Raw genomic sequence first — 12,670 nt, 5'->3', positions numbered from 1 at the left:
TGGCCTGTCAATGCAATTTACAATCTAAGCAATATATTCAGTTTTAGAAGTAATATTGAATGTTAACTGTAGCTGGACTCAAAGTATTAACTCATTTTATTAATTAACATTGTGATATGCAAAAGGTGCTGTTGGGGAGGTAAAAAGAGATTATTTAGGGTGGCCCATATTTAAAGTCAAACATCTGTTTTTCTCTCCACACCACACAGTTAAAAAATAAATGCAATGAATTTTTCCAACATTGCAGTTTTTAGCCAAAAAGTGAAATTCTGTGGAGCTGATACAAAACCAGTCTGCTGACTAATGGTTCACAAAGTATATCAGCTATGTATATGACAGAAAGATGTGTGTGCTTTTCGCCAGCAGGTTTGAGAAGTCATGTAGAGATTCACATGGCAGTTAAGATGAGCTGTGCATGTTTTTAAAAGCTGCTCAACATCACTAAAACAAATTGAGATTAAATAATTGGTTCATAATATCAGGAAATAATTTTTCATTTTTCTCTCAGCTTTCAAATTGTTATTTAAATTGTGTTTTGTGTTTCAATGTCAAGATTTCTTCCCCACTTAGTTTACATGAGAATCCACTGAAATTCCCGAGTTTCACCTCATAGTGGCAGTAGCATTTCACTATGCCTGTGTCCTTTAACGATCGCATCTTAGAAACAACATGTGTTTGAGAAGTTTAAATCTCAACACCAACGTGAATAAAAGATCTGTGTGAATAATATTTGCTGTTAAATGGTTATTGATGTTTACATGTATGATTACGAACAGTCATGCACAACCTCTACCATCCAGGAGGGGGTGCTGCAACATCCTCACTTCTTTCTACAGTCTTCACTACAAGTGTGTGAAAATCCACTGAATCCCACAAACATTCTGCTTTATTGTTTACTGACTGTTTGATGAGCACAAACATGATATGATAGCTCACTTACAGCACAGAGAAGGGAAGTGAACATGTAAAGGTTCCTCTTATTCAATCAAAGAGGAACATCTCTGTCTGCTGATTCATCATGTGTGTCTTTCACATCAGCTTTATGTCTCTGTCTCGGATCTTAGTGGACAAATACACAGGGAGAGAGGCAAACATTCACATTCAATGAAGCTGGAGGTATGAAATCTATTTCTTTGTTTTTCTAAGAAAAAAAATAATGGACTTAAAGATGAAGGTAGCTGCTAATGAATTTTCTGTAGGTTAGTTAATCATTTATTTTCCATATTTAGTTTGTAAAGAACATGATATTTATACATTTTTTAAAATATAAATTAATGAAAGCATAAAAGTATTTTTCAGTTTTACTTATAAACTTTACTTGAGTAAATGTACTATGTCACCCGTGAGACTGACTTTTCATTGCTTTTCATTAAACACAAGCTGGTAAGCAGTGTATGGTGCATCTCAGTGGGACATTAAATAATGATAATACATAAACCATGTTTAGGATTTTAATTGTAGTAATTGTAATAAATAAAGTAATTGAATAAAGTTTTATAACAAGATGTTTCAAACTGTTTGGATTAATTAAACAGGCTGAGCTGACCACAGCTATGTTAGCTCTAACAAGACGCTTTGATATGAAATCACTTCACAGTCAAACATTTCATGAACACAAAACAAGGAGACAAACGTCAGGTTTGTTTTTAGTGTTAATAAATGTACTGTACACACAGGTCATGTCATCGTTTCACAGGGTCAGTCTGTAACAACTACAAATACACACTACTGAACCAGTTTGACCAGGATGTTGACACTGACACACACACACACACACACACACACACACACACACACACACACACACACACACACACACACACACACACACACACAGAGAGAGAGAGAGACCTGCTGAGGATCCAGTGATTAATTAAATCATTAAATTAATGATTTTAAAACCATTTCAAAGCACTTCATGAGGGAAGTGTGACGCTCTTCATGAGAGTCACGTCTCCACAACCACAAAGCTGATTTCACAGATCCTTTAAAACGTTTCTGAGCAAACTGATCATATTTTCAGTATTTGGAAACAGAAAAATGTGCTTCTGTGGTTTCTTTCTACTTTTCAACATATTTATAGCTTTATTAAGATTTTTACACATAAATCAACAGATTCTGAAGAGATCAGGAGAGACTTTGTTCAGATGAAGGTAAAAACACCATCAGGTGTGATGGTTTTATTGCTGCTTTCAGTACTGTATGTGATCAACTTTATTTATAATGTCTGCTTTTCACCTTTTAGTTAAAGGCAGGTTTTAAAATAATATCTCACATCAGGTTTATTTATATATAGTTTGTGTAGTTTTACCTGCAAATTCAAGTTCTTGTTTTATTCGTGACCTAACATGTTACAGAGGAAATCAAAACCTTTTACTTTTAAAAAAGTAAAGTGTAAAGTGTGCGTGTTAGTCCCCATAGGGAAATAGTTTTATTCATGAGACTGAGCTGATCTAAATTCATAAACAGAGTGTTGCGAGTTTGTCTCTGCACATCTACCTGTTTAATTGAAACAAGTTCTCTTCCTGTTACTTTGTATATGTGTCAACATTTCCTCACATATGTTTACTTAGAGGTGGAGGTGTTGGTGTCACACAGGTGATGGGTGTGTTGTGTAAAACAGGATGACACACACGGATGTACGGGTTAGTTTGATCTGTGGCTGTTTGCTAAGGAGGTCACTTTAACCACAGACTTTGAGCTTTCAACTTGCTGTATTTTATGTTTTGATTTTTTTGTTTGTTTTTATTAACTTCCCCTTTTTTAAAATATCTCTATGGATAATTTTAATTTTTTCATCCTGATGATCAGAAGAGTGTTTGAGGGTTTCAGGGATCCTTCAGAACAACAGTAAGTGTTTAAAATGACGTTGACAGGTTGAATAAACTCTGTGAGCTTCATTTGATTTACAGATTGTTCATGTTAATCCATCTGAACCAGGATTAAAGCTTCACTTTACTTCTGCCCGACTCGGGAGCTGCAGTCCCCTCTGAGGCCTTCCCTAAACTCCAGCCTCAGTTCATGTTCAGTCCATCTGTCATTATCTACTAGAAATGCTGTTAAACCTTAAATGAGGCTGTACTCCCAGCTAATAAATAAGTGATTATAAACACAAATCAGCTGATTTTGAAGGTTCAGGTGGGAGGAGCTTAAAGACTTTCTGTAGATCAGTGTGTGTGAGTGTGTTTTAAGATTCATTTCTATTCATTACTATTTTAGGTTTTGTGTCATGAGTACCAGATCAGCCTGATTTATCCTTAAATTTGAGGTATAGTTTGGAATAATACCTTAGATCAGGTTTATTTATATAAAGTATTTGAAGTATTAACTGCAAATTGTTCTTGCTGTATTTGTGTCCAAACACTTTGTATAGGAAGTCATGACCTTTTACTTTTATTCGTTAGACTGAGCTGATCTAAATTCATAAACAGAGTGGAGTGGGAAGTTGTCTCTGCACATTTACCTGTGTAACTGAAAAAGCTTCCATTGTTTGTTACTTCTCTGTTTCTTTCTTTCTCTAACACAGAGCTGCTGAAGATCAGAGGATTAATTAAATGATTAAATTAATCACCACAAACACAAAATCGTCTCTTTTCTTTTCTTTGTTTAAAGAAATGCATGGATTGATTACATTTTTGTACACAAAGTTAGATGATTCTGAGGAAGTCAGGTGGGAGAATGTCAGTGATTAATGAGTCAGACAGAAACGTTGTACAGATGAAGGTAAAACAGTATCGGATATAAACACTGTGTTTTAAGAAGCTTTTGTTAGAGATTCATTTATAAAGTATTTTTAGTTTTTTAGTTTGAGTAAACAATCAGCTTGATTTTTGACTTCTGCTTAAGATTTTTTCATTTAATGAATCATCTGAAATTATATGTCGTAACATTTGTTTATATCTAGTTTGTGTATTATTAACTATAAATTGTCCTCATTTGTTTTGCACCTAAACACCTTTTAGAGGAAATCCCAACCTTTTACTTTTATTGATTAGACTGAGCTGATCTAATATCATAAACTGAGTGGAGTGGGAAGTTGTCTCTGCACATCTACCTGATTTATTGCAACACTTCACTTCTTTATTACTTCTCTGTTTCTTTGATATGTGGTAGCTGTTTGTCACATGTGTGTACTTAGATTTGGAGAAGACAGGAATGTGGTTGCTAAGGTGTTGCTATGTGCACTGATGTCACACAGGTGAAGGGTGTGTTGTACCAAACAGGATGACACACGGATGTGTGGGTTAGTTTGATCTGTGGCTCTGTGGTACAGAGGCCACTTTATACGCAGACTTTAAACTTGTTACATTTTATTGTTTGATTTCTTAACTATTTTTTTGCTTTTTAAAATTGTATTAAGTGGAATAAATCTTCAGTGTGTCCTTTTTTACATACTGAAAAAGCTGATACTGAACTCAGACTTTTTGTTTTTTTATCTTTCAGTGGATAATTTCAAATTTTCCATCCTGATGATCAGAAGAGTGTTTGAGGGTTTCAGAGATCCTTCAGAACAACAGTAAGTGTTTAAAATGACGTCTTTCAGTCTTTTAGATAATCTGACAGGTTGACTGAAGTCTGTGAGCTTCAGTCGATTAACAGATTATTAATATTGATCCAGCTGAACGAGGATTAAAACTTCACTTTACTGGTTACTGGTTACAGATGACTGTCGTGTGGAGTTAGTGTGAAGTATTTGATTTACTGTTGGCTGGTTTCATCTGTGAAAACACATCATATGAAATGAATTCAATGTTTTTCATCATCTTAAGAACCAAAAGCTGTTTAATTTGTTGCTTTGACTGTTTTCGAATAGAATATGAATAGAATATAGATATATGCCTGGGTTGATTGTGTGTCGATCCATTGTTAATGCCTCAGGGCTCCAGTAGGTGGGTTCGCGCGCCACCTCCTTCACTCAATACAGACGACTGAGAGTGAGAGCTGCGTGTCTGTGCCTTTCTTACACCTCTCCTCACTATTTCCCCTGTTTAAGGGCACAACGCCTCCTCCATAGTACAATATACATTTTTATACAGTGAGGTCATTTTGAAGTCCTTTGGCTGATGATGGTCTTTAGTATCCACCCATCCACATTAAGGGGACGGCTGTGGAGCGTGTGAGCAGCTTCAAGTTCCTGGGAGTCCACATCTCCGAGGATCTCACGTGGACGACCAACTGCTCCAAGCTGGTCAAGAAGGCTCACCAGCGCCTCTTCTTCTTGAGGACTCTGAGGAAGAACCACCTGTCCTCAGACATCCTGGTGAACTTCTATCGCTGCACCATCGAGAGCATCCTGACCAACTGTATAACAGTCTGGTACGGGAACTGCTCTGCCTCGGACCGGAAGGCGTTGCAGAGGGTCGTGAAAACTGCCCAGCGCATCGCCGGAGCAGGAGCAGCGCTACAGGAGCCTCCGGACTAAGACCACCAGGTACTGGAACAGCTTCTTCTCCACAGCTGTCAGACTCCTGAACTCTGCCTCCTGACATCTGACCCACGTTAAACTCATGCACTGAACATACACACACCCACAATGGACAACTGTACCCTCAAACACACAATAATAACATGGACTGAACCACCACTCACAACCACTAGCACTTTATATAGCCTCTGTAGAAACTATCTACACCCTCACTTATCTTAACTGCACTACTGTATAGCTCTGTGTAAATAATCATTCTGTACATTCGATAATCTTTAATCCTACAACTGTTTACAACTTGCATAGTTCCCATTTCTGTATAGCTGTATATCTCAGATTCTGTAAAGTTATTTATTTCATATTCTGTATAGTTTTTCATATTTATATCCTGTTCATATCCTGTACATAGCTTGTACTCACTACAGCCTGTACATACTTATAGTTATAGAATATTCACAACATACTTCATACCGTGTACATTATAACATACCATAATAGACCCATTTCTGTAATATACTCACATATCTATATTATTGCTAATATATTGTAATATATCTATATCACTAAAGCACTTCTGGGTGGATGCAAACTGCATTTCGTTGCCCTGTACCTGTGCATGTGCAATGACAATAAAGTTGAATTCTATTCTATTCTATTCTATTCTATTCTATTCTATTCTAGTATGTAGCTGATGATTGATGATGAGAGAGGTTATGTTTGTGTTGTTCTGTGGAGATCATTCAAGAACTGAACCTGTTAAACACTCAGACCTGCTTTAGATTTCACCACTTTAGTTATGACGCACTTATTCATGGGCATCGTACAGCGCAGCGTAAACACACGTGACTCTAACGCGACTTCCTTAAGAGACATCGAAAGTGTGGCGTTTGAACGAGTGGCTGAAAAACAAATGTTTCAGCTTTATTTAGCCTCAAAGTTAACCTCATGTAGTCAGTTTTAAAACTCTAGTTGTGTTATTCACTGAAAATACCAACAGACTCAGACTTTTAGAACAAACTAAGAGTCAGATCAGCAGAAACAAAAACACGGAAATGTTTCCTGTAACTGCGTCGCTCTGCTCGACTTTGCTGATTCTCGGTGTCTTCGTGTTTGTCTCTGCAGGGGAGGTTTATAAACCAAGCGGTGTTTCCCTCTGAGATAAAGAGGAACAAACATCAGTCTGGTTTACATGTTACTTCCCAAACAATTCGTTTTATATTGAATCAGACAATCATATTGTCTGATTGTGTGACGGCATCACAAGGTCTGGTGGTGTCTGTGGATTTACCCACTTGGTCAGCGGTGTTGTTTCCAGCACAGAGACAAAGAAGTGTAATGTGTGCGTCAATGTGATGTGTTGTAGTTTCAGGCGTTGGTACACAGCCAGGGACGGATCTACAGAGGTGGCATGTGCCACAGTAAAATGATCTCTTGCCACCCCGAGTGCCACCGTAGTTTTGTATGTGACAATGTTGTCAATTAAGGGGGAGCAAGAGACCACTCCATGCCACCTCTGTAGATCAGCCCCTGAGTTTTAAATAGTTGTATAAAAAAATCAGAATCCTTGGCTACATTTTAAGGCATATTACACATTGTAAAAGCTGCATGTGTGTAAAGAAATGGTTTAGATTTTGCCACCCTAAGAACATTTCATTACATCCAGCCCTGTATGCAGCTACAAAGCTTTTAGTTCAGTGTATACAAACAGCTGTAGCTCCATAAAGGCAGCATGCAGAGACTCAGTGTCTTATAATGAGAGGCTGCTTTCTCTCACACATTATGTTCACTTATTATCAGCACATTTCACACTATAAATGTTCATATAACACAGCTACTGCCCCTGATAATGAGCTCTTTATTTATTGTAGATGATGTTAAAATCAGCACTGCTTTAACCACCAAAGCTGAGAAGTAACTCTAAACCTGTCAAAATATAAGATTTCTGGATTTTTTTGACAGTTTTATCAAACTCTCAGTAGTAAGGAGACAATAAAGTTCTGAGATATTTAATTTTAAGTTTTCAACTGGAACAATCTTTGGTGTCATCAGAAGTGGATTAATGTCAGATGTGTTGTGCAGTGGTACTTTATGCATCAGCTGCATTTCCCCCCTTTGTCTTCATCCTCTCAGAAATAACACATCACTTGGCACAGCGCCAAGAAATGTTACTGATTGTCAAACCTGTTTGTGTTTGTCTGAGCCTCACTCTGATTGGCTGCTGCAGAAGTGAACAGTTGCACTTTAACCTTCAACCTCTTTGCTCTGTTTTTTTTTTCTTCACCTCTGTCAGTGCACCCAGGGCAGCTGTGGCTACAATGTAGCTTGCCATCACCAGTGTGTGAATGTGTGTGTGACTGAATCTGTAACGCACTTTGGGGTCCTTAGGGACAAATTAAAGCACTATACAAATACAGGCCATTTACCATTTTCTTTCAGACCAGAAAACCATCAGAGCTGAGTCTGGGCAGGACGTCACTCTGACATGTCGAGCTCCAAACAACAGTATCATCATCGTTTTAGAGTGGAGCAGAGAAGACCTGGGAGATGAATATGTGCTTTTTTATCGGAATGAGCAGTTGGATCCAGGCAACCAGCATCCATCATTTAAGAACCGGGTGGAACTGCAAGACAAACAGATGAAGGATGGAGACGTGTCTTTGATTCTCAAGAATGTGACGATAAATGATGCTGGAACATACGAGTGTCGTGTTGAGACAGGGACAAAACGCAGGAAGAGAGCCAGTTTAGATACTAATCCCATCAGCATCATCAGTCTAAGTGTTGTTCCTCCAGGTGAGTGAGTAGAGTTGAGTGTGTGTGTGTGATCAGAGGTGAAGCTGCTTCCTGGTTGTTGATGTTTGTTTGTAAAGATGTTGTTGATGAGACTTTGTAGAAAGCAGCTGGTCTGAGTGATGTGATCAGAGTGCAGTAGATAATGTCTGACAGCAGTTTGAAGAGGAAATGGATTCTGTTCTGTTCTTCACTCATCACCTACCTGACAGCTGACACCTCACACCTGTTTCTCACCTGCAGGTCAGCCAGGAGGAGACAACAAAGATGAAGGTGGAGGGAAGGAGAATGGACCTGTTGGACTGATTGTTGGTCTGTCAGTTTCTGCTGTGCTTCTTGTTGCTGCTGCTGTTGGAATTTTAATCTACAGAAAACATAAACAGCAGAGTCAGGATCCATTGTAGCCTCCTGAGTAATTGCAGCATATTTGAAATGTCTTTAGTGTGTTCAGTGATGATGTTTGGTAAGAGAAGCATTACTACGGTAAAATGCAAAATGGAGTTCAACTGCCCAATATCCAAATTAAAAAAAGAAATACAAGCAGGTTGAGAACCAGGAGCTGCTGATCTGTCGGCCCGAGACTGGCAGAGATTTATTAAAACAGACACTTTCTTTAATATCACTGAGACTGAACTTCTAGCTTTTTTTTTTAATTCAGTAGGTTAATAGCATAATATGCATGTATATTATTTGTTTAAAATGTTAAAGCCTACACTGTTTTAGTAAGTGTAAGAATATATTAGGCTTACGATATTTTGTAAATAATAATAATACTTAGCAGCAATAGTAGTAGAAAAGTACTGCACAGCATCTCCACCACTGGTTTTATATTTTGCTAAGAAATTTGGAGTTCTAATCTACAGAAAACATAACAAAAACAACCGAGTCAGGTTTCATTCATATTAAATGGAGCACCATATAACAGTGAAGCAAATAATTAGGAGAAAGTAAAATCGCCCAAAGACAAAAGAGATTGAGCTGCTGATCTTTCAGCCTGAGTCTGGCAACGATTAAAAAAATAACTCAGATATTCTTTAAAATCTGTGGGTTTAGACTCCACATGATGACATCCTGCAAGGATAAACATTCATTTTATTCTCTAGGTTAATAAGATAAGATTCTGCCTATTAGATTAAGTTTAAGATTCTACATGTAATTTATTTCAACCTTTGAGCAGGTTTTTGTAAAACTATAAATAATAATAATAATTGTTAGTTTTTAACAGTAGTAAGATTACGCTGTGCAACATTTTAAACCAATTTTTATTTCTTTATATTTTGCTATGAAAAGTGGAAGTAGGTGCAGCGATATAATGAAACAAGCACACATGTAAATACAGCAGATAAGGTGAAACCAGAGTTTGTACAGTTCTAATAAGCTGAAAGTCAATATTTAGTATGACTGCCTTTATTCTTCAGCACAGCCTGAACTCACTCAGGCAGCTTTCCTGTATTTTTTTGAGTAGTCTTCAGGAATAGTTCTCCAGGATATTCAAAGCTTTTCTTTGGATGTTTCTGCCTTTTGTTCTCTGTCAAGATGATCCCACACTGCTTAAATAATGTTGAGCTCTGGGAGGCCGATCCATGACTGATTCAGTTACTGCATTTGCAGTGTGTTTGAGATCATTGTTATGCTGAGTAATGAATTTGTTTCCAGTCAGATTCATTCATTCTAGATGCATCGTGGATCAAATTATAATCTAATGTTTATTCAATCATTATTCCATCAGTTCTAACAGCACCGCCACTACTACACTACTGGCTGAAATGCAGCTCCAAACCTTGACAGACTCTCCATCCTGTTTTATAGTTGAAGAGATGAATATTTAAACCAAAACTTTCAAATGTGGATTGTGATGAGACTTCAGCGCCCAGTAAATGAGTCAGCTGAAGGTCCAGATGCATCTCAGGTCTTTGCTGGAATTGTTTCTGGTTCTTAAGTGGCTTTCAGAAACAGGCCCGCTGCCTCTTCTTTTGTCCTCCTGTTGTCCAGTTTCCTCGATAATTTTAAGGACACACTTCACATCATGCTGAGATCTGCCAAGTTTTTAGCTAACAGCTTTTTGGGAGTCCGTTTCCTGGTGCAAATATATTACTCTATGCCTATAAAACTGTTATTTTTGGTAACAAACTGTGTGCTTTTGTTTTGTTTTTTTTTTTTTGACTGGCTACTAATAACAAAGTGCCTAAGTTGTCTGCTATGTTCAGACACAGTACTGGTTCAGCTGGCTGTGAAGTTGCATGAACGATTGTCACCGTTAAGTGTCTTGCCAAACAAGAAAAACAAATCTCTCTGAAATGGTTCAGGTAGAAGAACTAGACTGCAGGAAATAAGTGAAACTTATTTGTGACAAGCAAACTAATCCTCGTATAGAGATCAGCTGTTACAGAGTAATTACAGACACAGAACACAAACAATATGAAGCTCTGTGGATTATAGACGATAGATAATCTGTTAAATAATGTTCAGGATCAATTTGCTACCTGTAATTAAGTGATTAGGAAACTGGGTAATAAAACCAAAGACAGAAATATTTTCCAAGTAGCTGCAGAGTCAGATGTTGCCTCTTATCTCTGAAGCTTTAACTTTTGAGTCTGTTTGTTACTTTAAATATTCCAAAACTTGTTTACATATTGTTTATTTATTTCACTTTTGCCTTTTTTGTTTGTTTATTCCTAATAAAGTTTATCAAACATTGGTACGAAATCTTTTAGTCTTCATTGATTGTTTGTGTTGTTCTATTGGCCTGTCGAACTCTTGGATGCAGATTCTATTTGAGCTGAAAGCCAGTAAAACAATAAAATCACTGTTTTCCCTGGAAGAACAAACATTACAAAGAATAACATTCAAAGAATCCTGGTTAACTGCAGGAGATTGGGAGATGACTAAGTTTTGAGTCTGTGCCTGCAGTTAGGTCCCAACCCTGGAGTTGATTTGGGGTGTTTGCGTTTGGAAGATGTTGCTGTGAACAGACAACATGCAGTCAAAGGAGCTTTCCGTGCAGGTGAAACAAGCTGCAAAAAACAGAAAAAACCCAACAATCCTGGTAACTGCTACAATATTAGGAGGGGCATAATCTACAGTTTGATACATCCTAAGAAAGAAAGCACTGGTGAGCTTAGCAACACAAAAAGAGCTGGATATCCATGAAAGACAACAGTGGTTGACGATTACAGAATCATTTCCACGCTGAACAGAAAATCCCTCACAGCAAACAACCAAGTGAACAACACTCCTCAGGAGGGGCGTATGTTGATATATAAATCTACCATAAAGAGAAGACTGCATGGATGTAAGTACAGAGGGTTCACTGAAAGCTGCAAGCCGCTCACAGGCCTCAATAATAGAAAGGCTGGATTGGACTTTGCTAAAAACATTTACTAATTTACATTTACAGTAATTTACATTACATTAATGTAAATTAATTTACATTTACTAATTTAATTTACATTAAACATTTACTACACTTGGACTCTAGTGTTTATTTTTGAATGTGACACAGGACAGAAGGAAATTAATTCTGAGGTGTTCAGACACATACTGTCTCCTCATATCCAGCTAAATGTGGTCACATTGATCGGGTGATGTTTCCTTATACAGATCGATAATGATCAAAAACACACAATCGAAGCAACCCGGGAGTTTGTGAAAGCAAAGATGTGGAATATTCTTAAATGGCCAAGTCAGTCACCTGATCTTAACCTAATTAGGAATTAATTTCATTTGTTGAAGACTAAACTTCAGACAAAAAAGCCCACAAACAAACAGCAACTGAAAGTCGCTGCAGTAAAGACCAGGCAGAGTTTTAAAAAGAAGGAAACCCAACATCTGGTGATGTCGATGAGATCAAGACTTCAAACCTGCTGTTGTCAGAAAAGGGTTTTCAACCAAGTATCAGGAAAGAACATATTATTTTCTGTTATTTAATTTGTCCAATTACTTTTGAGACCCTAAAATTAAGGGATTATGTTAAAAATGCATTAGTTCCTCACATTTTTATGCATCTTTTCATTCAACCCACTAGATGAAAACTGAAAATTTGAAAAACTTCATCTGAGTTGTTTCATTTAAAATTAATTGGAGTAATGTAAAGAACCAAAATTAGAAAAAAAGTTCTCTCTGTCTAAATTTTTATGGACCTAACTGTATAAAAGAAAGAAGATGGAGGATTGTTGGCGGAGTCAAAATCTGCTTTAAAGCTTCTGTGAATAAATTTAAGTGATGTTCCTGCTCTAATGCTTTACTCGAGGATTGACTCTGTGATTTCAACACAACATAAATGTTTTAACTGGGGAAACAAAAACAAATTAGAAAGTGAACATGGATTTTCAGTCTTAGGTTTGACCTTTGACCTTTTAAAAGTCAAACAGTCAAAATCCATCACATTACCTTAGCTTCTTCTGACATTGCAGCCTCTGATACACCGTCCATACTGCTTCACCTCAACTATGTTTC

The 12,670-nt window shown here is 37.2% G+C and overlaps 1 protein-coding gene across 8 annotated transcripts in view; it reads left to right on the top strand.

The window, feature by feature from the left end:
• Nucleotides 1–12,670, top strand: part of LOC120716467 (junctional adhesion molecule B-like) — a 204,853-nt gene that overhangs the window by 17,353 nt on the left and 174,830 nt on the right. For 2 of the 8 annotated variants that reach the window (XR_005691919.1, XM_040004006.1), the window contains 2 exons: nt 7,862–8,218; nt 8,459–11,242. The exons of 1 other annotated variant lie outside the window; for it this stretch is intronic. Coding sequence is in view for 1 of the 7 variants with exons in the window: in XM_040004006.1 (XP_039859940.1) it covers nt 7,862–8,218; nt 8,459–8,619 (518 nt within the window). In the remaining 6 variants the exon portion in view is untranslated. Of the gene's footprint in view, nt 1–1,099; nt 1,117–2,437; nt 2,851–2,876; nt 4,517–7,861; nt 8,219–8,458; nt 11,243–12,670 lie in introns of those variants that run through there. 5 more of the 8 variants (XR_005691920.1, XR_005691917.1, XR_005691916.1 and 2 more) reach the window with 5 other exon arrangements.

Source organism: Simochromis diagramma, unplaced genomic scaffold (assembly GCF_900408965.1).
Source record: "Simochromis diagramma unplaced genomic scaffold, fSimDia1.1 OVJJ01000776.1, whole genome shotgun sequence".
Classification (NCBI taxonomy): domain Eukaryota; kingdom Metazoa; phylum Chordata; class Actinopteri; order Cichliformes; family Cichlidae; genus Simochromis; species Simochromis diagramma.
This window is presented reverse-complemented; position numbering and strand designations above follow the sequence as displayed.